Consider the following 23,027-nt stretch of genomic DNA (forward strand, 5'->3'; position numbering starts at 1 on the left):
TGAGTTTTCTCCTTTATAAAAGTTAAAAAAGAATTCAAGGTCCTTTGAAAGAAAGTATTTTAACGTCAAGTAATTTTTGGAAAAACAAAAAAAAAATTTATGAACTAAGAATCCGATGATGCGTTGGATGACAGGGAACTGTCAAGAGAACTGTCAAAATAACTGTAAAACGGGAATGCGAATTTTGGAGATGCTCCTAAAAAATATTAATTTTTAGTGGTTTTCTGATATTGTAGAAAAGATATTGTAATTGAGAATTTATAAGAAGTAGTGTTTAGTGTTTTGTGTGGAAAATTAAACAGCCATTGTGGTAAGCAGAGACGAATGCCAGTAGAAATAGAGGCATTACTGTGTAAGTACACACAGATATATTTTCGTTGTGTCTGAGAGGAAGCAGTTTGTTTATCTTGGAGTTTGGAGATTGTGGTAAAATCCAAGCAAAGGAACCAATAATTCTTATATTAATTAAATTAATAATTAAAATTTTTATATTAAGAGATAGTTGATTTAGAAATATGTGTAGTTAAACCTTATTGATTATTAAGGGATGTGTGATTTGATGGATGATTGATTATATTTTTTTTTATTATTCTATTTATAGTGTATGGTGTAAGATTTATCCTCAACGGAATTTTCAATTAATTTGATATATTTTAAAATAAAGGACAATTGTTATAATATCAGAATTGATTGTCTAGTATTTCTTTTTTCTTTTTTGTTTATCTTTCTTAAATGGAACTAGCAGAAGATACTTTGAAGCCACGTTTTAATAAAAAAATTATATATAATAATTATTTTCAGCCCTGAGATATTTTTTGATTTTGATTTGTTTGATAAAGATAAACTTATTACTTTTCAGACTATATAAGTAGATTTACAATTATAAGCAAATCACAACAATATATATATATATATATATATATATATATATATATATATATATAAATATATATAAATATATATATATATATATATATATATATATATATAAATATATATATATTTACAAATTTAACTGTGTTTGTGTGCCAATATATGGGCTTTCCAGTTGACAGTGTCGAAAAATTGAGATTATCGCAAGCTGGTAGTCATTTTTTGCCTTTAGCTATTATCAATCTAGATTTCGAATGAGTAAAATGTAAATCTTCTCAAATTATTATTTTATACCCTTGGTTATTTTGAAATTCGTCATATTTTTTTTTTATAGCATGTATTGGTGGGATATATACAGCTGTGATTGTAAAGTCTCATAAATCTTTGTTTTAATAAATGTGGCCTGTATTTTTTATTGATATAAGTTCTTGAAGTACGGTAAAGTTTTAACTTCCTCTTTAAGGTAATTAAGTATCGGTGTGGTTGCTATAATCTTTGGTTGATATAATCCTTGGACTTTTGGACTATATTGCGGTGGACTTAATGAATTATCCATTCCTCTCTTCTTACGACTCTTCTGTCTGATGGCTATGCAAATGATCTAGTCATCTTAGCCCACGGTAAATTGAATTACACAGTCAGAGATGTAATGCGATAGGCTATGATTGTAGTTATAAAATAGAATTTAACATAACCCCTCAGAAGTCCAAAATCTTGGAATTTACCGAAATTTAAAAAAATTTAGAGGGATTGGGTCTTCTAAGCCTAAATGGTACACATTTAAGTCTGGTGAGTGAAGTAAATAGATTAGAGTTAATTAACAGATAGAACGAATAACCAAGAGAGCGGTAACTACGTTAATGGTAGCCAGAAGCACTCATGGACAATGTGGATTTATAACATTGTTACCCACAATTACATATGCGTCGGCGATATAGTGGCCATCGGTGCAGCAAAAATTGCCATCTTTAAAATAAGCAAGGTGCAAAGACTTGCTTGCTTCGGAATCACAGAGCTATCAGGGATACACCAACCGCAGGTATGATGGTAATAGTGGATCTCCCTTCTTTACATATAATTATAAGAGGGGGCGGGGATGGGATATTATAGACTGCGAGAAAACCTAAATAATATACCGGTTAAATCAAGATATAAAAACATAATAAATAAAACTAGGACTTCCCAATGGATCAAGATTTCTGACCATAAGGCACCCAAATAAAATCTTAAATAGCTTTCCAAGTTGACATTTGACCACGATAGGGATGAGGAAAAGGGATGAGACAGACTGTAGGGTTATACCTATTACACAAACAGATCTAAATCTGAAGAAGGGTTAAGTGTAGGAACATTCGGTAGTGGTGGAAATTTAAACATCTCTATTCCACTAAGAGAATGTACCTCTGTATTTCAGGTAGAGCTTTTTGCAGTCTTGCGATCTAAGAAATTAACACGGAGACTTTCAAACTAAAATGCATCAATGTATGCACAGATAGCCATGCAGCCATGGAGGCTCAACTATGCCCTAAAGTAAACTTAGGAAAGTGTGGGAATCCCAACATAAACTCGACTGACTGGCGGAACACAACAGTGTTGCACTGATATGAGTTCCAGGTTATCGGGGAAAATGTGGCAATAAAAGCGCCAATGTACTTGCCAAAAGAGCATCAGCTACAAAAATCATCAGTCCGCGATCGAAAAAAAGGCTGGATCCATAGACAACACAACTCGCACTGCGAAAATATATCCGGTCAGATACATGGCACGATTTATATTGCACGAACATGTGCTAGTATCGCTGAAGTACAGTGGAAACCAAGCAGGAATCATCATACAGTGCGTTAGATTTTAAATTAGATGTACACACTATAAATGACAACACTGCGCCCTATCGACTTTCCACGAAACTCCATTGCCCCGTCGCCAATAATTTGTCATTATACAGTGGTTGTTTAAAGCAATAAGAGCGTAGATTTTTAATTTATTTTTGTAAACAACATTTCTGTTTATACGTCCACAGAAAAGGTTTAAATAATAAAAAAGTTTTAGGGTACTAATTCTGGACAACAGTGTGTAGATTTATTTTTTGTGTTTTTTTGAGTGGAGACCAATTCCTTGCGTACAGTCAGTTTATAATATTGTTAAATTTTAAGAGTTGTTATTGCCTCAAAAATTGCAGAAAATGTCACGCTCAAGAAGTGTTACCAGAAAAAGTTGAGGAAAGAAAAGCGATATCCTTTATGGAGTTTTGAAACTATAATAACGAAGTCTAATTATGAACCCAATTTTATTAAAATAATTTTATTTACTGATAAATCTTCTGTTTCGTTAGTAGGGAGACAAAATCCTTCCATTAGGAGGTATTGGGCGCGGGAAACCAGCACAGAAGTATTGTTTACTTAACTCAACGTCCTCAAAAAGTTAACGTCTGGACTGGCATTTTAGGAGACCACATAATAGGTTCATTTTTTATTGAGGGCAACTTGAACACTAGAGTATACTTCGATTTGTTACAGAATCATGTTCTTCCCGCCAGTCTCAATTTTCCTGATGTAAATCTGGAGAATATTTGGTTCCATCAAGACGGCTATTCACAACGCTCGAATAATTAGGAAGTACTTAAACAATACTTTCCCGAATCGAGTTATCAGTGGAAAAAGCGATATTATGTGCCCTGCACGATTTCCAGAACTCACACCCATGGATTTCTTCTTTGGGGACATTTAAAAGCATCACCGGTTCTTTGAGCTTTTTTTTATTTTTATATATGGCAGGCTGCTAACCTAACCCTACAACCCTCCTCCTTTATCCGGGCTTGGGACCGGCAACATCACCCACCAAGCTACTCGATCCACCTAGTGGGCAATGCGGACGACGCCATAATAACAGCCGAAAATGAAGATGACCTACCAAGATTAATTAAAGAATTCGAAGATACGGCGCTCATATACAACATGGAGATCTCAACAGAGAAAACTAAAGCAATAGTGATATCAGCGGAACCGAGATGTAAACTAGTCGTAAATAACAAAATAATAGAACAAGTGATGGAAACTGAATACTTGGGAATAAAACTGTCAAGCTACGGAAAAGTGGAAGAAGAAGTACAGAAACAAGTGAACATGGCAAACAGAGCAGCAGGATGTCTCAACAACACAATCTGGAGAAACAAATACAGAGGAGATAACAAATGGAGATACAGATACGGTGAAAACACAAAGACTACTGGAAACAACAGAAATGAAAGTCTTAAGAAAAATAACAAAAGTGGAATGGAATCAACACATCGAAAGAATGACAGAAAATAGAATAGTACGAATAGCAAGAGATAAATCACCAAATGGAAGATCATTGGGACGACTGAGGAAAAGATGGTTAGACAACGTCAATTGAGGCTAAAAACCGAAGTAAAACAGGCATTAAACCTATTTATAAAGTAGGAAGAAGAAGAATTTAAAAAGCATTATTTATGATCATCCTGAGGCTAGAGCCCAAAATTTGGATGAATTAAGAAACCGAATAAGAGAAGTCTCCAATTCTATTACAGCAGAAACTCTTACATCTGTCCGCAGAAGTTTTTATGACAGATTGGGATACTGTTTAGCCGTAAAAGGTTAAATATTTGAATCATTTCTGTAGGGCACAAAGAATTAAATTCTTTGTTTTATCTTTTTAAAAAATGCGCTTTTATTTTTATTTCAACCATAAAATTTTTTAAAAACCGATACAAATGCACGGCCTTATAATGGTCAGTGTATTTTATCAAGTTTATGTTATAAGAAATGAACTGGGTGTACGTAAGCAAAACAAAAATCGATGGACGGAGTTGCATATCCCTTACGTTGTTATGTGTTACTGTATGGTTATCTCGTTTTTTGTCTAGGAATCTAGGTGTCGGAGTGGAGGGGATCGTAGAATTACAATTACCTAGTACGAGGCAATGTTGCCGATTTTAGTGGTTTATGTATTTGCAATATCTAATCTAAAACTGTAGAATCATAATAAACTTTCGTATGACGTATGACGTATGAATAATGACGTGAACTTACCAGAATATTTATTAATAATGTTCCCAAAACTGCACCTGCAGTAAATACCATTATCAAAAATCGCCATTGTACAAAGTTTCCGTAATAATTTATGGCCCTTAAATAAATTAAATTTTTAAAAGGTACATACTTATTTCTATAAAGAAACACAGCATAATAAATAATATGTATTTTTTAAAAGATAAAAAAAAGGTGACACTTAAGAATCCCTACAAGAAACGGTGAAATGCTAACATTAATCGTTGAGTTGCTTTAGTAGCAGTTTGTTTTGGAATAGTAGGCATGTTTTAGGGACTTCTCAGATAGGAGTTGCCCTGGAATACAAAAACATGTAAAACATGTAATTATATTGCAGAGAAATTTTTGTATATACATATTTGTTTTTTTTTATGAAACATGGATTTTTCAAAATAGAACAATTATGTCGTTCATAGAAAAATGAAGACAAAAGAAGTATCAGAACCACAAAAACAGATGGTAAAAGGTAAGTCACATTAGTCAATTGGTTAATTATATACTGTTATTAACATTGGGTTTATAAAATCTTTGAGTTTTTTTTACTCATTTTAATACATTTTAAAAATTCAATCGACTAGTATAGTGTATTATTAAATAGTTGACATTTTAAAACTTCCTCACTTATTCCTATTCTGAAGGTTTGGCAACGCTGTGGGGTTCTAACGTTGTAAATCTCAAATGACATGCACTCATTTTTATATGAAAAGTTCTATAAATAGGGGAAAGTGTCGTACCTTGGGACACTTTTTTAATGACCTGTAAATATTTTACTATTTAACGTATTGAGTTGGGATTTAACATAGCAAATTAGCAATATGTTTCTTAAGCACCAATGTATTTAAAAGGTTAAAAAAATATGTTTAAGATATAAATTTAATAATTTTTAATTTGGTGTAGAATGGACCGAGGTACAATTTGGTCTTGTACCTTGGACCTCCTAGTATTGTACCTTGAAACATTAATTCAGTTACCAAAATGATGTAAAAAGATAGTTATACCTATCACAACTTAAAATGCATAAAAATGAAAATAGTAAATAGGTTTAACATTTTCGACAAGTATAAATAAACTGCTTCTTTCAGATGTAAATTTTATTCAAACGAAACTCTTAAAATTATTTTTATAAAGAAAAAAAAGCAAAATTAAACATATTTGTGTTCATTCAACGTCATATTGTCCAAAACTTATTTCAAATCTCAACATTTGAGCTTGACGAGCTGTTTCACTAACGTAAATTGGAGGGGGTAATTCTGCAATTACATCTTCTTCGAGAAAATTAAAGCTTGTAGTTGCATCATTGAAGAACTTATCGGTGGTTTTATATCGACGTAAATATTTTAGTTCGTTTTCGTCGTCACAACGTATTATTTCAGCTAAATAATATCGGAACCTTTTTTTCGCCTGAACTTCCACCAATAAAAAGTCGCCAGCTTTTAAATCAGCATTTCCAAACTTGTTCTCCAGCAGTGTTGCTTCTTCCTCCCTTTGAATATGCTCCTTCCAATTTTCTTCGTCACTGCTTTCACTGCTAAGGGATAAGTTTTCATTTTCGGATTCTGAACTTGATGATAATTCCTTCTTGGTGTCCTTAGAAGTAAAAGTTTTTTCTTCTTTTTGATAAACTCTTGCGTAGAATCTCCAAAAACTTGCCTTTTAGTAATTTTAAGAGTAGTTGGTTTTACTTTTTTTAACTGTGATATTTCATATTTTTCGGGAGTGTCTGTCAATATGCGAGATTTCCCTCGTATTTTTCCTCCACTGACCTTTTTTCGGGAAGGTTCTTTAGTAAACGGACGTAGCATTTCTGGAGTAACAGCAACGGATGTCGAAGGAAAATAATTTTGAATAAAATCCTTTATAAAAAGGTATATAAAAAACCCAGTTGGGCTATGTTGCATTGACAAAACGTTTTCGGAATAAATATTCCATCATCAGTGTCAAGTTAATACATGGATGTAACCACTAAATATGTGGGTGAAAACCCTTTAAAAATAATTAAATAAGATTTGATCTACATTATGTCTAATTTACATTTAAGATGTTAAAGTTACCGTTGGATAGGTAACAGGGCGACATATGACTCTACATTAGTTGCGAGTCCTGAGACGGTATGTCTACGAGGACTTTGTCAAAGCAACTTACTGTAAGTTAGATGTAGTAGATCCACTTAATGTAGATCAAATCTTATTTAATTATTTTTAAAGGGTTTTCACCCACATATTTAGTGGCTACATCCATGTATTAACTTGACACTGATGATGGAATATTTATTCCGAAAACGTTTTGTCAATGCAACATAGCCCAACTGGGTTTTTTATATACCTTTTTTTTATATACCTTTTTATAAAGGATTTTATTCAAAATTTTTAATATATGGTATACAGCCAAATACAGGAACTTTGTTTCCTTGTGGAAAATTAATTTGGTTTCGGTTATTTAGAATACTACAAAAGTTTTCGGTCTGATTAGCTAAAGCAATACTTGAACAGGCTACAACATCACATAAACCATTTGAAGTTTTAGATTGAACATCAAAGTTCTCGGTACTTTCAGATTGAGCATTAACACCATTGTTGTTGTTTTCTAGTGGACGATTCGAAACATAAGAGGTTAGAAATTCGTGTTCTTGAAATATGTCTTCATTAAGGGAATAAAGCCCCGATACTTCAAATCCTTTAAGAATATTCGATGGACAAAAAGCTTTTGGAAACGCTTTCCATATTAACTCTGCAACGTCGTAGATACTTATAGGCTGTCCTGGGTGCAGAAGCATCCATTCACTACAAGCTGTATTGTAATACGTTTTCAATGGCCCAAAGACAGTCCTATCGAGCGGCTGAAGCTTGTGGCTTGTGTGAGGATGGAAAGTAACCAATGTTATGCCATTGTTTTGACAAAACTGAATCACTGGTATATTAACGTGACTATCATGGTTATCAAGAAGTAAAATAACTGGGTCTTCAATAGATGGTTGTACATGACATTTAAAATGCTCCAGGAACTGCAAAAAAAAGTGACTCATTAGACCAGCCAGATGAATTGGCACCTCCAACTGTGCCTACAGGAGCTCCTTTTAACATATGGGATTTGAAATGTAATCTAGGAAACACCATCATGGGTGAAATATGAGTACCAGAGGCCTTTACTGCCGCAATTACAGTAATATTCTGTCCTCTTTTTCCACTTGTCATCTGTCCAAGTTGTTTTATGCCTTTTGGACCCAATATTTTAAGAGGGACATCGACGGTTGTAAAACCAGATTCATCACAGTTCCAAATTTTGTGTGGCGAAAATTCATTTCGAGACAGAGCTTTCTTGTAATTTGTAAAAAATGAGCTGACAAAGGTGGATTTTGCTAGACTTGTAGGCTCCGCTTTTCAAAGTGATAATTCTACTGTGTAACGCCTTAGGAAATATCTTAGCCATCCTTTACCGGCTTTCTTATTTTGCTCCCATGATGATGGAAACTTTTTATTATTTGCAAGAGCGAATTGGTAAGCAAAACAACGAACCTCCATTCTTGTCAAGCCATAGTGAAGGCGTACTGCTGTTATTAAATAATCTTTCAAACCATTTTCTTCTTCAATTGAAAAAACTTGTTGAGTTTTATTGTTCGCTTCATAAAAAAACTCCGCCGTACCTTCTAAATTTTTATGTTTAGTCATGTACCTAATAAGTGTTGTTTTAGACACATTGTAACAGCGAGAAGCTTTCCGTATGAACAATTCACCATTGAGAACTTTTTCTATTGCAGACTTGATATTGCTTGGATTAATAGGTCGTCTTTTATTTCAGATTTTGCTGCAAGGCATGGTTATCTTTATTCTGAAAAAGAAAACTTAATTTAGTATTTATTTAAAAAAGTATACTTATACGTATAAAAAACGACATAAAATCAGATAATAAAATACAGTAATACCCCGACTTACGCTACCTCGACTTACGCGAATTCGGAGTTACGCGATTTAATTTTCTCGTCTATTCGTTTTTTGTTTGAACGCCGCGCAGTCAAGGCCAAGCGCCGGCGTTTGTTTCTGACTCCCCCCTCCCGCATTATTATTCGTTCAGTTTACAACAGGCACAGACGTGTAGTGCGAAATCGGCGCGTAGGTACATAAGTTACGATTTTGTGTTTTTTTTGTGCGTTGTGCGACGAATTGAGATATTTACTGTAAGTAACTATAGCATCCAAACGAAGTAGAACCGACTCTTTTGCTTTAAACAAGAAAAGAAAAATATACGAAAATGGTTGCGTTTCTGGCACATTGCTATCGACACATTTAACTTCAGAAAAGAAAAACATTATCTGTGTAGTATAAACTTAACATTATTAAAGACTACTACGTAAAACTAAAAATTTGTGATTTGGCGAAGAAGTATGATCTACCGGAATCGACAGTCAGATCAATTACGAAAAGTAAAGAAAAAATTCTCGAAGCTGTGAAAAACGCTCAGTCTTTGAATTCAAGCATCATTTATAAACGGCATGGTATTATCGCTGAGATGAAAACATTGTTAAAATTATGGTGTGATAATCAAGTAAGTGTGAAAAACTGTCCTGTTGACTGAACACGGTGTGCTTTCAAGCTTAACAAATTTTTGAGAAATTAAAGAAGGAGCTGGGGAGATGGCTAAAGATGAAAATATTAAAGCTAGTAACGGTTGGTTCAGCCGGTTCAAAAGTCGCTGTAATTGGCATAGCATTGCAGAAAGTGGAGATGCGGCAAGTGCAGATAAAGAGGCTGCATCTCTCTATCCAGAGAAACTCAAAGCTATGATAGATGAAGGTGGCTATACTAGCCAAACCATATTCAACGTAGATGAAACTGGCCTGTTTTGGAAGAAGATGCCTAAAAGAACTTTTATTGCGCGTGAACAGAAAATCCAAGAGCATTGAAAAACAAATCTAAAGCTGGTTTACCCGTGATTTGGAAGTCGAATCGTAAAGCTTGAATGACGGCCTCCCTTTTTCAAGACGGGATTGGTCATCACTTCATACCTGAAGTCGAACGTTATTGCCAGTCTAAACAAATCCCGTTTAAAGTGATGCTATTAATAGACAACGCGCCAGGTCATCCTCCTGCTACTTTAACTAGTTTCGACCCACGTGTGAAAGTTGAGTTTTTGCCACCAAATACAACCAGCTTGTTTCAACCGATGAACCAGGGAGTTATCAAAACATTCTAAGCTTATTACACGAAACGATCGTTTGCACATCTGCATAAAGCTATGAGACAAAACAACGAGCTCTTTGTTAAAGAATTTTGGAAACAATTCAACGTTTTAGAAGCAGTGAGAATCATTGGGAAATCTTGGGATGAAATTTCACAAAAAACTTTAACTGGCATCTAGAAAAAACTCTGTCCATTTTTTTTCTCCACTGAGACTCAGCGGAATCAGTGCCAGGGCCTGATGAAATTTGCAATGTGATCAAAGACGTTGTCGAACTTGGTAGACAAATAAATTTAGAAGTGGATAGTGATGATGTTCGAGAGCTGTTGGATTCACACAATGAGGAGCTTTCAATTGATGAGCTCATAACAATGCGTGTACAAGAGGAAGAAATTAATAATCATGATTCTTTGGACCCAGTTCAATTAGAAGATCAAATGACAGTTGGAAACTTGACAGAAGCCCTTAGTTCGATTGAAAAAGGGTTAACAATTTTGGAAAGCATAAACTCCATTGAAGAGCGCATTTTTGTTACAAAACATGGAATAAAAAAATTACTAGGATGCTACGAGGAGATATTACTGAAGAAGAAAAAATCATTGACTCGTCAGACGAGTTTGTTACAATTTATGAAACCTTCTACATCAAAATAACTTCGAATTGTGTTTACACACTTTATTAATTTAGTTTGTCATATTATCTAGAATTAGATTGTACTAATTATTTCCTTAATTATTGTTTTATTTAGTCTCCAGTTCCACTTAAACATACTTTGTATGTCTTTATATGCAAAATTGTACCCCGACCTATCGCGTAAGTCCGGGGTATTACTGTAATTCAAAAATTATGGCATTGTACCTTGGATCGGTCCAAGGTACAAGCCATAAACTAGGTCCGAGGTACAAAGCGGTGACGTCCTGATTTTTTATTAAATAAAACATGTGAAAAATATACTTTATGGCAAGTAACTATTTATGGCAAATAAAAATGTAGACTACAATTTATAATTAGGCATAAAATTGATCACAAATTACTTACCATCGGATAGGATGTTTGCAGATTTAAAATAAACTAAATTTTTACACAGCTACACGAAAATAAACATAAACAACACTGGTCATCCAAATATTCATTCATAAAGTTCAAATAGCACTTTATCGCCCTCTATGACTGGTGGGAACAATTAACTATTGCCGGTAACCGTTAAATCCTTTCTTTGTAGTAGCATTAGCAAGTGGACCAAGGTACACGCATATCCAAGGTACAACACCTTCCCCCACTAACAATAAATAATATTACTTACATTTTAATGTGCTTAAGTTGTGTACTAAAATATATCATATCACTACGAATTCTTTTTTGATATTCGACAGAGTAGTAGCTTGAAGTTTTGGCATCCACCTCAAAATCTATTAAGATTTCAATTTGCTCATTCAAAGCTTTTAAGCAATAATAAGCATGCGATGAAAAGTAACAATTTATCATTATTGTTTGTGAACTAAACAGAAACGAATGAGGTATTATAAACAAGAAAAAGACAATTAGACAGGCAACCCTTCCTTGAAAAAAATCTTTAATTATTTTATAGTAAAGTTGTTTTTTGTGGTCAACTAAAGAAACCAATATAAAGTACGCACCTGTCATTAACAAACAATACATACTGAAATATTTTTTATAAGTGTAGCTAAACTTAAATATGGATTTTTTTAAAGTCTCACTTATTGGACGTCCGTGTCCATTATATACATTTTTTAAAAGATCTACTGCAAGGACTGTCATATCAAAATTGTTCATAAACGATCCATAGCCAACAATGCTCTATAACAATATAAATAACTAAGTATAATTACCAGCGATTTTACTTTTATTATATAGCAATATAAAATGAAAAACAAGGTACCGTAAAATGGGGTGAAATTGCTCACTCTATAATTATTCATTCAAAAATATAATAATTAATTGTAAAATTAACTATATATTTTTTACTAATATGATTCAACAAGATCTGTATTAACCTTCCAGCGGACGTGCGTACGTGGTAGATACACGGGTAATAGATTTAGTATAATATCTATTATAAAAAACCTACGCTGCACTGCGATCTGGTGCTTTTCGCTATTCCTACCCCATTACTAAAGCAACCTTCCAGTACACAAAAATAACCTGTCAAGGGATAGTACGTTGCTGAGAATTTTGCATTTGTATTTCAGATATACGCGCGACTTTTTAGGTAAGTTTTTATAACATCTGTTTATTTTCTGTTTTTGTTATAGTTACATTATTCTTACTGTAATATTGATAACGTATCACTATTTCATGCATTTTTTGTGTTAAAAACTTTCTACGTTGATATAAGAGGTCTGTATCTCTCATATACACGCGACCATTTGTGGCAATTAGTTTCATTTTGTTTATTTTATTTTAGAAATGGCGGATAAGAAGAAGATTTTCAATCTCAATGATCCCACTGATATATTAGCTGTTACAAATTTGATGTTTGCTGAGTCAGATGACGATATACGTATGGATGATAACGATACAGACGAAGAGGAACGTGTTTCGGAACGTGAGTCCGAATTGAGTGATAGAAGTAATGCCGAAGACGAAGCTGACAGTTCCAACGAGGCTTATATAGCTCATCTAAAGAAAAATGGAAAAGTTTTCGACTCATGGATTTGTCAAAAAATTAAAACAAAAAAGTAAGCGACCACCTCGCAATATATTACTCCGTCTGCCTGGGGTCATTGGACCAGCTAAGAATCTCACAGACATCGTTGATATTTGGAAGTGCCTTATAACTGATCCTATGATTGAGAGCATCGTGAACTTCACAAATAAGTACATAAGTTCTGTAAGATCTAATTATTGTCGTCCAAGAGATGCCAGGGATACAGACAAACTAGAAATAACACCCCTTTTGGGCTTGCTTTATTTGGCGGGCATTTACCATGGTAATCGAGTTAACTTTGAAGAACTATGGAGAATGGATAATTTCAAAACAGTGATGAGTTGGAGAAGATTTCTATTTTTAATGGGAGCGTTACGTTTTGATGACATAGCTACGAGAGTAGAACTTAAAAGAATGGATCGCTTGGCCCCAATAAGGAATACTTTCGAGGAGTTTGTGTCTAATTGCCAAAAATGCTACTCTCTTGGGAAAAATGTTACAAGTGACGAGAAACTAGAGGCATATCGTGGAAGATGCTCCTTTATTCAATACATCCCCAAAAAACCCAATAAATATGGGATCAAAATTTATGCCATGGTTGACGCTCGCATCTTTTACACTTATAACATGGAAATTTATGCAGGGACTCAACCAGATGGCCCATTCTCCATAAGTAACAAACCATGAGACGTGGTAAAAAGTTTGGCAACACCTATATTTAATACGGGGAAAACACTGACCACTGACCACTGGTTTTCTGATTTTGATTTGATAAAAGATCTTGATGAGAAAAAAATTGCCTTTGTAGGAACGATGAAATAAATAAGGCCCAAATTCCCAATGAATTTAAAGTTACAAAAAAGCGTGAGCCCAATACCAGTAATTTTGGGTTTCGGAAGGACATGACTCTTGTTCCCTACGTGCCCAAGCGCTATAAAAACGTAATATTAGTTTCAAGTCTATATTATGACGCAGCAATCGACGCAGAAACAGGTGATCAAAAGCAACCCGAGATTATAACATTCTATAATAAGGCAAAGGGAGGTGTAGATACAGTAGACAAACTGTCAAACTTTGTGCTTCTTACAATGTTGCCAGGAACACCAGAAGATGGTGTAGCCAGAAGAAATGTAGCCGCGATGGATAGTTATATAATCTATTCCACCAATAATAACGAAAAAATACTTCGACTACTTTCAAATGCTCATGTGAAAAGACACGCCGAATGAAGAACACAATACTCCCTTCAAAATGAGCTCAAAGAAAAAATTTCAAAAAGAAAAGCAGAAATAGGTATCGAGACAGTAGAGGAGGCCACAGCAAGTAAAAGAAGATGTAAGCGTTGTCAAAATGATAAACTGCGATACAATAATATGTGTAATGTGCAATATCTAGGAGACATCTGGGACTTATGACACCGTTGTTGTTTTTAATGAAATTCAATAAAAAATTTTATACTAATTTTATATTAAGAAATACAGTGTACCAATATTCCACCAAATATATTTTGTATTAATATTACAATATTTAATTACCTACATCTTAAAATAACTAATTAGCATTTAGCGTATCTAGGAAATACGCGCGACCATCCTTGTTGGTACAAAGGCCGCGACCGCTGAAAGGTTAAATATTTATTTCTAATAAAGATTTTGACTAAAAAATGCAAATTTATTAATTTAGAAAATAGGCTCTTGAAAAATGAAAATATATACGCTCAATGTAAGTCTTTCATTAGTGAATATCTTCTTCTCGAACATGATAGAATAGTCCCTCTCTCTCTCTTGCTAATGTAAATTTAGAAAATAAATATTTTCTTTCTCATCACGGTGTATTAAAGGAAGAATCCTTAACAACAAAACTTAGGGTTGGTTTCGATGGTTCGATTAAAGGTTCTAGTAGTCATTCGCTTAATGATATCCTCCTCCTACCTACCCGTCAACCGAAACTTTTTGACATTTTGCTGCGCTGTTGATTATATTTCTTTTTTTTTAACAACTGACATACAAAAGATGTACACAGAGATTAAAATCAATCCTGATCAAACGTTCTGTTAAACATACTTTGGCGTGACGCCCCAAAAAAAGATATTGAGTGCCTGGAACTGCAAACAGTTACATATGGAACTAAAACCTTCAGTTTTCAGAGTACTCGCTGTTAAATAGAACTGGCAAATACTCATCAAACTGAATATCCTATGGCCAGTGATGCTTTTCAAAATAGTTGCTATATTGATGACATTCTCTACGGTGCTAATGATGAGCAAACTCTCCTCAAAGCTCACAAGGAAATAACTAGTTTTCTTGGAACAGCATGTATTTCTCTACATAATTAGTTTTCTAACTCGGACTTGTTTCTAAAAGATATTTCTTCTCTTTCTTCGAACTCTTTTTATGTCATAGCTCCAGATAATTGCTCTAATAAAGTTTTAGGTTTATGCTGGAATCCTGTTCTTGACATGTTTTCAATCTCTCTTCCAGATTTCACCCTAAAGAACTCATACACTAAGAGAAAAGTACTGTCAATGATTGCCCAAATATTTGATCCTCAAGGTCTTATTAATCCCGTTACAGTTGTCACTAAGCTTATAATGCAAAAAATCTGGATTTCCAAAATCAGTTGGAACGATACCATTAACGTAGATGCGTTACATGAATGGCTAAGTTTTATTGGCAGTCCCTCTCACTTTAAGGACTTAAGTATACCTAGATGTCTGTTTTTAAGTCAAGAAATCACTGGTGTTGAGATTCACCCATTCTCAGAAGCAAGTTTAAAGATTTATGGAGCTTGTATCTACTTACGTGTGATCTATAAATCAGAACAGGTGTCTTGTTCCCTTCTAGCATCTAAGAGTCGCGTTGCTCCGCTAAAACTCTTGACCTTTCCATTTCCTTGATTGGAACTCATGGGTGCGCCAATGTGTAGTAAACTCACAGCAAAGATTGCTAACATCGTTAAAAAAAAATATCTCAATTAGACTCTATAAATGTGTTGTCGGATTTATAGAAAATAGGGTTGCACAAATGTTAGATAATTCTCCTAATGCTCACTGGAGGCAATTACGATCCAAAGAGAATCCTGCCGACATACTCTCCAGAGGAATGCTACCCTCTGAAATAATAAACTCTTCCTTATGGCTTTATGGTCCTTCATTTTTAAATCAATTACGGTTTTTGATTGTGTTGTATTTATTGAAATACAACCCAAAGGGTTACACCTCCAAGTTGCCTGAGGAAAGGAAAGTCATTCTTTATGCTCGAAATTATTAAATATATTTTTTCACCTCACTTTCTGATAGGTTCTCCAATTTTTCAAAGTTTGTAAAAACTTTAGCCTGTATATTTAGATTTAGTTCTCGTTCAAATTGAAGCTGTGCTCAATTCCCGGCCTCTTTGTTCCCTTTCAAATGACCCCTCCGATTTTACTTATGTTACTCCTGGACAGTTATTGATTGGACAATCTCTCACCTCATTCCCTAAAAAAGATGTTATCCACTTTCCCAAAAACAGATTAAATTTATGGCAACATTTGTCCAAACTCCAACAAGTGTTTTGGAAAAAATGGTCCATCGACTATTTGAACAGACTTCAAAATCGCTCTAAATCTTTTCTCCCGCATAAAAACCTAGAACCCAATGATCTCGTCTTGTTGATTGAAGACAACATCCCTCATCTTTATTTGGTATTAGCAAGAGTGATGGAGGTCTTTTCCGGAAAAGATGGGAGAGTAAGAATTGCCACGGTCAAAACTAAAGATGGAGTATTCAAGTGCTCTATTACCAAATTGTGTCCTCTACCCAATGACGATTTAAATTAAGTTAGTATAAGATTAATTGTAGTGTATTTTCTTCCTCATGCTCTCTTGTAATAATATGATCTATATGATCATATATGAATGATATATATATATATATATATATATATATATATATATATATATATATATATATATATACCCGGTATTTAGGCGCCTCGCCCTTCCGGTAGGGATCTATGGAGGACTATCACTGAGCCACAAGCCCTTATCTCTTGCCGTACTGCCCCACCATAGGCCGATCAGACACCAGCATATTCTAGTCTAAGCCGCAGATTCATTTAGAATTTTAAACTGCTGCGTTAGCCTTTTTTGTTTTCTGTACACCGAGCTGGGGATCGAACCACTGAACCACTCGCAGTGAAGCGAGTGAGAACCGGCCGCCCAGCCCGCTTGGCTATCTGACCGACATATGATCTGTTTATTTGTGTTAAACTAGCGCTTCAATGGGGTGAGTATGTTGTTAAAACAACAAGTTATATTAAAATTAATTTATTTTTCGTTTTCACAAGTATTGGCTTGAATCTTATGTGACAAACTGTACTGCTTGCCTCAAAATATTTGTATCATAAATATCTTATAAGAGTCTTGGGTTAAACCGACGCCGGCTCGTCGAATCTTTTAGATAAAATTTGGTTCAAGCCAAAAACTATGGCAGATGTGATTGTGTGGTCTCAAGTGACTAGCTGAACGTGCGGCTGTATGTGCGGTACTCGCCGGTACCCAAGCCATCACTTCGCCTCCAAAATGCAGAAAAAAGTGCATTAGTTCTCCCCAAAAATGCAGGTATAACACTGAACAATGTGTTAAAGCAAACTCTTTAATTAATAATAGTGGTTTTGTAAATATTCTCTAGTTATTAAATATGTAGTATCGATTGATTACGCTTTATATTTCTCTAAGTACAACCCTATCAAACCAAACACATAAGGAATCATCGCCATGAAGTCTGCTTACATATATCGAAGAAAGATCTTTAACAGTCCATGGTCCTAAAATATTTGGTTCTATACAGGCTGGGGAAAGGAATTTAATAAGCCTTCCCTCAACAATTGGTGGAGATCAGACAAAGTTCCATCAACTAAAAATAGCTTTATGATTCCCGTTTTCCTAGATATATAGCCGAAGTAATTTAGGTATGTTCGGTTTACTTTTCTTAATAGCCAGTCTTTTATATAAAACCCTTCCGGAATTGACAGGTTGGATCTATATTCTGTCAAGGATACGCGTAGAATTCTTTTATCTACCCACACTTCGAAGCCCTCGATCTACTGCTGTCGATTTTTTTGAGAGTCCATGTTAAAGCTGCGTATGAACCAATGAGAAAAATAAGATCGTTGACCAAACTAAGCTTGTTATTGTTCGTTATTTCCATATTTTAATTATTTTAGCTCTTGCAGTTCAGGTCATTGCTAGTCTAAGCTTGATTTCTAATGAGCATTCGCTATTATTGGTTATCAGGGAGCATGTAAAACGAAGGATACAAATCTGTCTACCACTTCAAAATTCGCCACTTGATATATGTGCGGTATATTATTATTTGCTCTGTCTACGATCATTATTTTTGTTTTTTCGGTGTTGATTTGAAGCCAGAATTCTTTACTTATCCTGCTTAGCCATTCGATCATAGTAATCATTTTGACTTCATTTTCTGTTAGTATGTATGTCATCTGTATATCGCAGGTTACTGATTTTTCTGCTTCGTATAGTCCGCCAACTTACGTTGTAATAAAAAAAATTAAAAAATAAAATTTTATTTAGTCTTAAGTGTATCATTTACTGCGAGAAAGTGCCGTTTTTTTAATATATAAAATGATAAGCGTGATATTGGACAATACTTACATAAATGCCAACTGCGCCCATTGCTAAATAGTCTACGATTTCTTCGTTAGTTGGTACAATAAACCAAGCATGTAAAAGAAAAACGACCAGTATCCCCAAATTAAAACAAAACTGTAAAGTTGTAATAATATTTTGAAGTAAAGTTCGGGAGAGAAATGTGCCATAGTTAAGTACCCAGTAGAATGGATCATCTAAAACATTTTAAAGTAACTAATAAAATGTGACAATGAAAATAACAGTGTTGGTTTATAATTGTGCAATTTTTGGTAACAGTCCTAATCTTTAAAATACATATAAAAGATTATCTTAGGATACTAAAGAGTATTTTTTTGAGGTATAGAAATGTAAGTTGGTAACACTTTTTTAACTGTCGGCCATTTTGATAGCTGTCAAGTAATTTATGTTAAGTTCATTTTGGCATTTCAGCATGAATAGACTTGGCGCTCGGACAACGCTTCCAAATTGTACAAATTTATTTTGAAAATTTTGGTTCTGTTCGAAATACGTATCGCGCACTACGTCTATTTTATGGTCAACATAATAGTCCATTACAGCAAGTAATTCGATTAACCATGGAACGTTTTTTTACTCGGTGGCCGAGCTTCGATAATACTTCGTCGCTAGAAACCTTACGTAAATAGTAATCGTCCTTACAGGATCAAAAATATTGTTTGCGAAAGGTAGTGACACGAAGCGAGGGGCAGTAAGAAGAGTCAACACTCGGCAATCTTGTGCCTCTCGAGGAGAGTGAACGTGGCCACACAGCAAGGTGCGAAGTGCCGGCATCTCTGTGGAATTCGAGGTATACACTGTGCACAAAATACTAAGCATATATTCAGATTTATGTAAGATAAAGTCATTGTAAGAAAGTCGAACTGTTAGAGTATTCTGGTTGCCGGTGTCCCCTCGTCGACCACAGAGGCTTGGCAAACTTCTCGCAACGCAGAAGCCCAACTCACATTAAACTCCACGATCATTCTCCAGAGCGGCGGTCGTAGAGCGTCTCTTGCAGGAAGAAATCTGTAACTGATGGGGTAGACCGTCTACCATCATCACAGATAATAAATCCAATTCAGGATGGATGCTTGGGAACTATTCCTCAGAAAACACAATATTCAGGGCGAACGAAGCCCAATCTGATATTAACGAGCCAATCCGGTAGAAATACGAGTCCAGCAGCTGAAAAAAGGTCTACGGGCACGAGTTTCATCCTCTGACGACACCAGACGGGAATCCTACCTCGCTGATATCATTTTCAGCCTCCGTACCCGACAAAACAAAGCCACAGACCAGACTCCGGCGGAACTGTTACTGGGTTACCGACCAAGAAGATCTGAGGAAACTGAGCACTAGGTCAGACGAGAAGAGACACGCCAGCAGAGAGTCAAACGACCCGTTCAGCCAGAGCACGAAGATGGTCGACAGCCCAGAACATATCTACAAGGCGAACAAGTCTTGGAGAGGAACCATGTCAAGGCAACTTTGGCCCCACATGGACGGGTCCTCACACAATCCTCAGAGCGGCAGGCGACCATACGTATGAAGTACGTAGATATCAAGATGTCGGCAGAATCATCTACGTAGACGACAACAGGCCAGATCCACCGCTACGGGATGTTCCCGTATAACCCCCACGTAAGTGTTTAAACAAACTACCATTAACATTTTATATATTTACAAACTTTCCCAAGTGTAAATCGTTTTAAAACTTTTTCATATTTACAAACTTTTCTAAGTGTAAACCATTTACCATTTTTCACATTTACAAACTTTTTTAAGTGTAAATCGTGTTCAAAATTTCCTCATATTTACAAACTTTTTTAAGTGTAAATAGCGTTTTAAATATTTTCATATTTACGAACTTTTAAGTGCAAATTGGATATTAACATTTTCTAACCGCGAAAATTTTACAAGTGTTTAAACACCGTGCATTGACATTTTTATATTTTAATCTATCTCCCAAAAGACAATTGAAATTTTGAATATTGAAATTTTATATTCTAAGTATTTTCTACAAGCAATATTGAAAGATTGCGAAAGTCAATTTTATTTAACAATTAACAAGTTAAATATACCTTTTAGTTCACAACATAAGTTTTCTTCTTATAAAGCAACTTCGTAAAAAAATTTGTAAAAATATTCTCGACTTAGAATAATTTCGAGGTTTTACCAAACCAGCGAAGTTTGTTTTATACAAGCCTGTTACTGCCTATAAACTGTTTCCTGCGATAACGCTTCGTCGCCAGAAACCTTACGTAAATAGTAATCGTCCTTAGAGGATCAAAAATATTGTTTGCGAAAAGTAGTGACACGAAGCGAGGGGCAGTAAGAAGAGTCAACACTCGGCATTCTTGTGCCTCTCGAGGAGAGTGAACGTGGCCACACAGCGAGGTGCGAAGTGCCAGCATCTCTGTGGAGTTCGAGGTATACACTGTGCCCATAATACTAAGGATATATTCAGATGCATGTAAGATAAAGTCATTGTAAGAAAGTCGAACTGTTAGAGTATTCTGGTTGCCGATGTCTTCTAGTCGACCATAGAGGCCCGGCAAACTTCTCGCAACGCAGAAGCCCAACTCACATTAAACTCCACGAACACGAGGATGAAGTCGAAAAACTTACGATCCTCCTCCAGAGCGGCAGTCGTAGAGCGTCAGGAAGCTCCAAATAAAATGGGGGCGCTACGGCCGTACAACACTTGCCTATATATGTGTAGTCGCGACGAGCCGGAGAGCTGGAGCCAGAGCAGCACAAGCCATAAAGTAGGCTTGCCAATTTATTTGGACAGAGATCTTCCCGTTTTGTATACTTATGTGACTTGTATTAATCTGGCGTGCATATCGTGCAGGTATATGTTTAATAAAATTGAGTGGAATAATGATAGTGTGATTTATTTAATGAATATGCACAAAAACACGCAGTTTTGTGGTATAGTTCTAATAAATTTTACAAAATCTTAAATAAAAAGAACGATGCATGGAAAGAAAAATCCCAGCAACTGAATATATATATGCAAGAGATTAAACGCAAAATGACTTCACTACTGGCAACTTACAGAAAGGCTCGCCAAAAAGTGGCCCAAAATAATAAATCCGAAATAGGTACCGATGAACTGTATTCTTTTTAGTTTACCTTTAAACATTTTAGTTTTTTGCACATGAAATATCAGCTTAAGGCACCAAGAAATACGGAGGTATGTACATTTCAAATCTGTATTTAAAAGTGTGGTCGGCTGGCAAAAGTAGACAAGTAAATTTTTTAGTTTTAAACTTAAATTTAATTAAAAATGCGAATATGAAAAAGATCACAATTCATTGTGGAACTAAGTAAATTACATTTTGATTTTTTGTTAAATTTCAGCAGTAGAAAATGTTTTTTTTAGGTGTTTTTGATAATTAAAAATGGTTTTTAAAAATTGACCTGTTCGCTTTCGTCCACCGACCACACTGCTATTTACTGTAGTGTCACGTACGATTTTCTATTTCAAATGTTGTTTTGCTAAGTTGATAAGTACACGTTTCTGAATATTTTTACTCAAAATTAGCCCAAAAATCACTCGGTATTAGAAAATGTATTCAGTTGCAGATATTTTGTCATATTTGACACAGTAAAATTAATTTTATACATAGAGGAAGACACAAAACTGGTAAAAATAATTACCAAAATAATTACAAAAACTTTAATACAAATATAAAAAATACAAACAAAACTAATTTTCCCTTATTGATAATTGTCTTGCCATGGAACTTTCCTTTGATTAACAAAATAATTTAAGAACTCTTTTCTAATGTTCTGACAATTCGAGAAAACTTATGACGTATGTTTCTTAAAGGCCGAAATGTATCGTTTGGCTCTGATTCATTTCTTCAATTTCCTGGAATAATTTGTTCATCTTGCTCACAATCAAGTGCTGAGTGTGGAGTATAAGTGTTTATTGCATTTCGTCTTAAATAATTGTGTAGATAAACACAAGCCATCTCAATCGCTTGAGCTTTTGGAGACTTCAAAAGTAGGAGTTTTCTAAGAACTCAAAATACAACAGACACTATACCAAAAACATTCTCTACACAATTTGTCGAGCTCTACTCAGCTTGTAATTAAAAACCCTTTCTCTGGGCCCCTTTTCTTGTTGTCGTGAGTACGGTTTATTATATTATTACGCAACGGAAATGCATCAACCGTAACAAAAACGTACAGTACCAATATTTTCCTACCAGAAAAAGAAACTAGTTTCTTACCAGTAGAAACCGTAGAAAAATCCAGAAAGTTTTTAACTGCATGGAAGATTTAAACTGCTCTCTTTCAGATTTTTGAAAAAAGTTGTATTGCGAAATACGCCGCCGTCTGAGATTCGCCCCTGACAACCCACGTCAGTGTAATGAAAACAATAATCGGCATCAACTATAGCAAAGAGAACGATACTGAAAGTTCCCTTGTAATTAAAATAATCGCTGCCCGTATTTATCGGACATTGAAGAACGATGAGTATGTCATCCATGGCCCTTGTGCAGTGTGGGAAGTTCAATAGTCTCTCATATGAAGCTTCTACTTAAAGCTATTGATCCTTTGTTTGGGGCATCTAGAAAGGAAGC

At 34.8% G+C, this 23,027-nt stretch overlaps 1 protein-coding gene across 1 annotated transcript in view; it reads right to left on the minus strand.

Annotated features, from left to right (window-relative positions):
• Positions 1 to 11,382, minus strand: part of LOC140438441 (uncharacterized) — a 29,506-nt gene extending 18,124 nt beyond the window's left edge. The window contains exons 1-2 of the mRNA XM_072528119.1: positions 11,151 to 11,382; positions 4,923 to 5,019 (exon numbers count right to left, since the gene is read on the minus strand). Of these exons, the coding sequence (XP_072384220.1) occupies positions 4,923 to 4,973 (51 nt within the window). The 5' untranslated portion in view covers positions 4,974 to 5,019; positions 11,151 to 11,382. The remainder of the gene's footprint in view (positions 1 to 4,922; positions 5,020 to 11,150) is intronic.
• Between the last annotated feature and the right edge of the window lie 11,645 nt (positions 11,383 to 23,027).

The sequence above is a fragment of the Diabrotica undecimpunctata genome, chromosome 4 (assembly GCF_040954645.1).
Source record: "Diabrotica undecimpunctata isolate CICGRU chromosome 4, icDiaUnde3, whole genome shotgun sequence".
Lineage (NCBI taxonomy): Eukaryota > Metazoa > Arthropoda > Insecta > Coleoptera > Chrysomelidae > Diabrotica > Diabrotica undecimpunctata.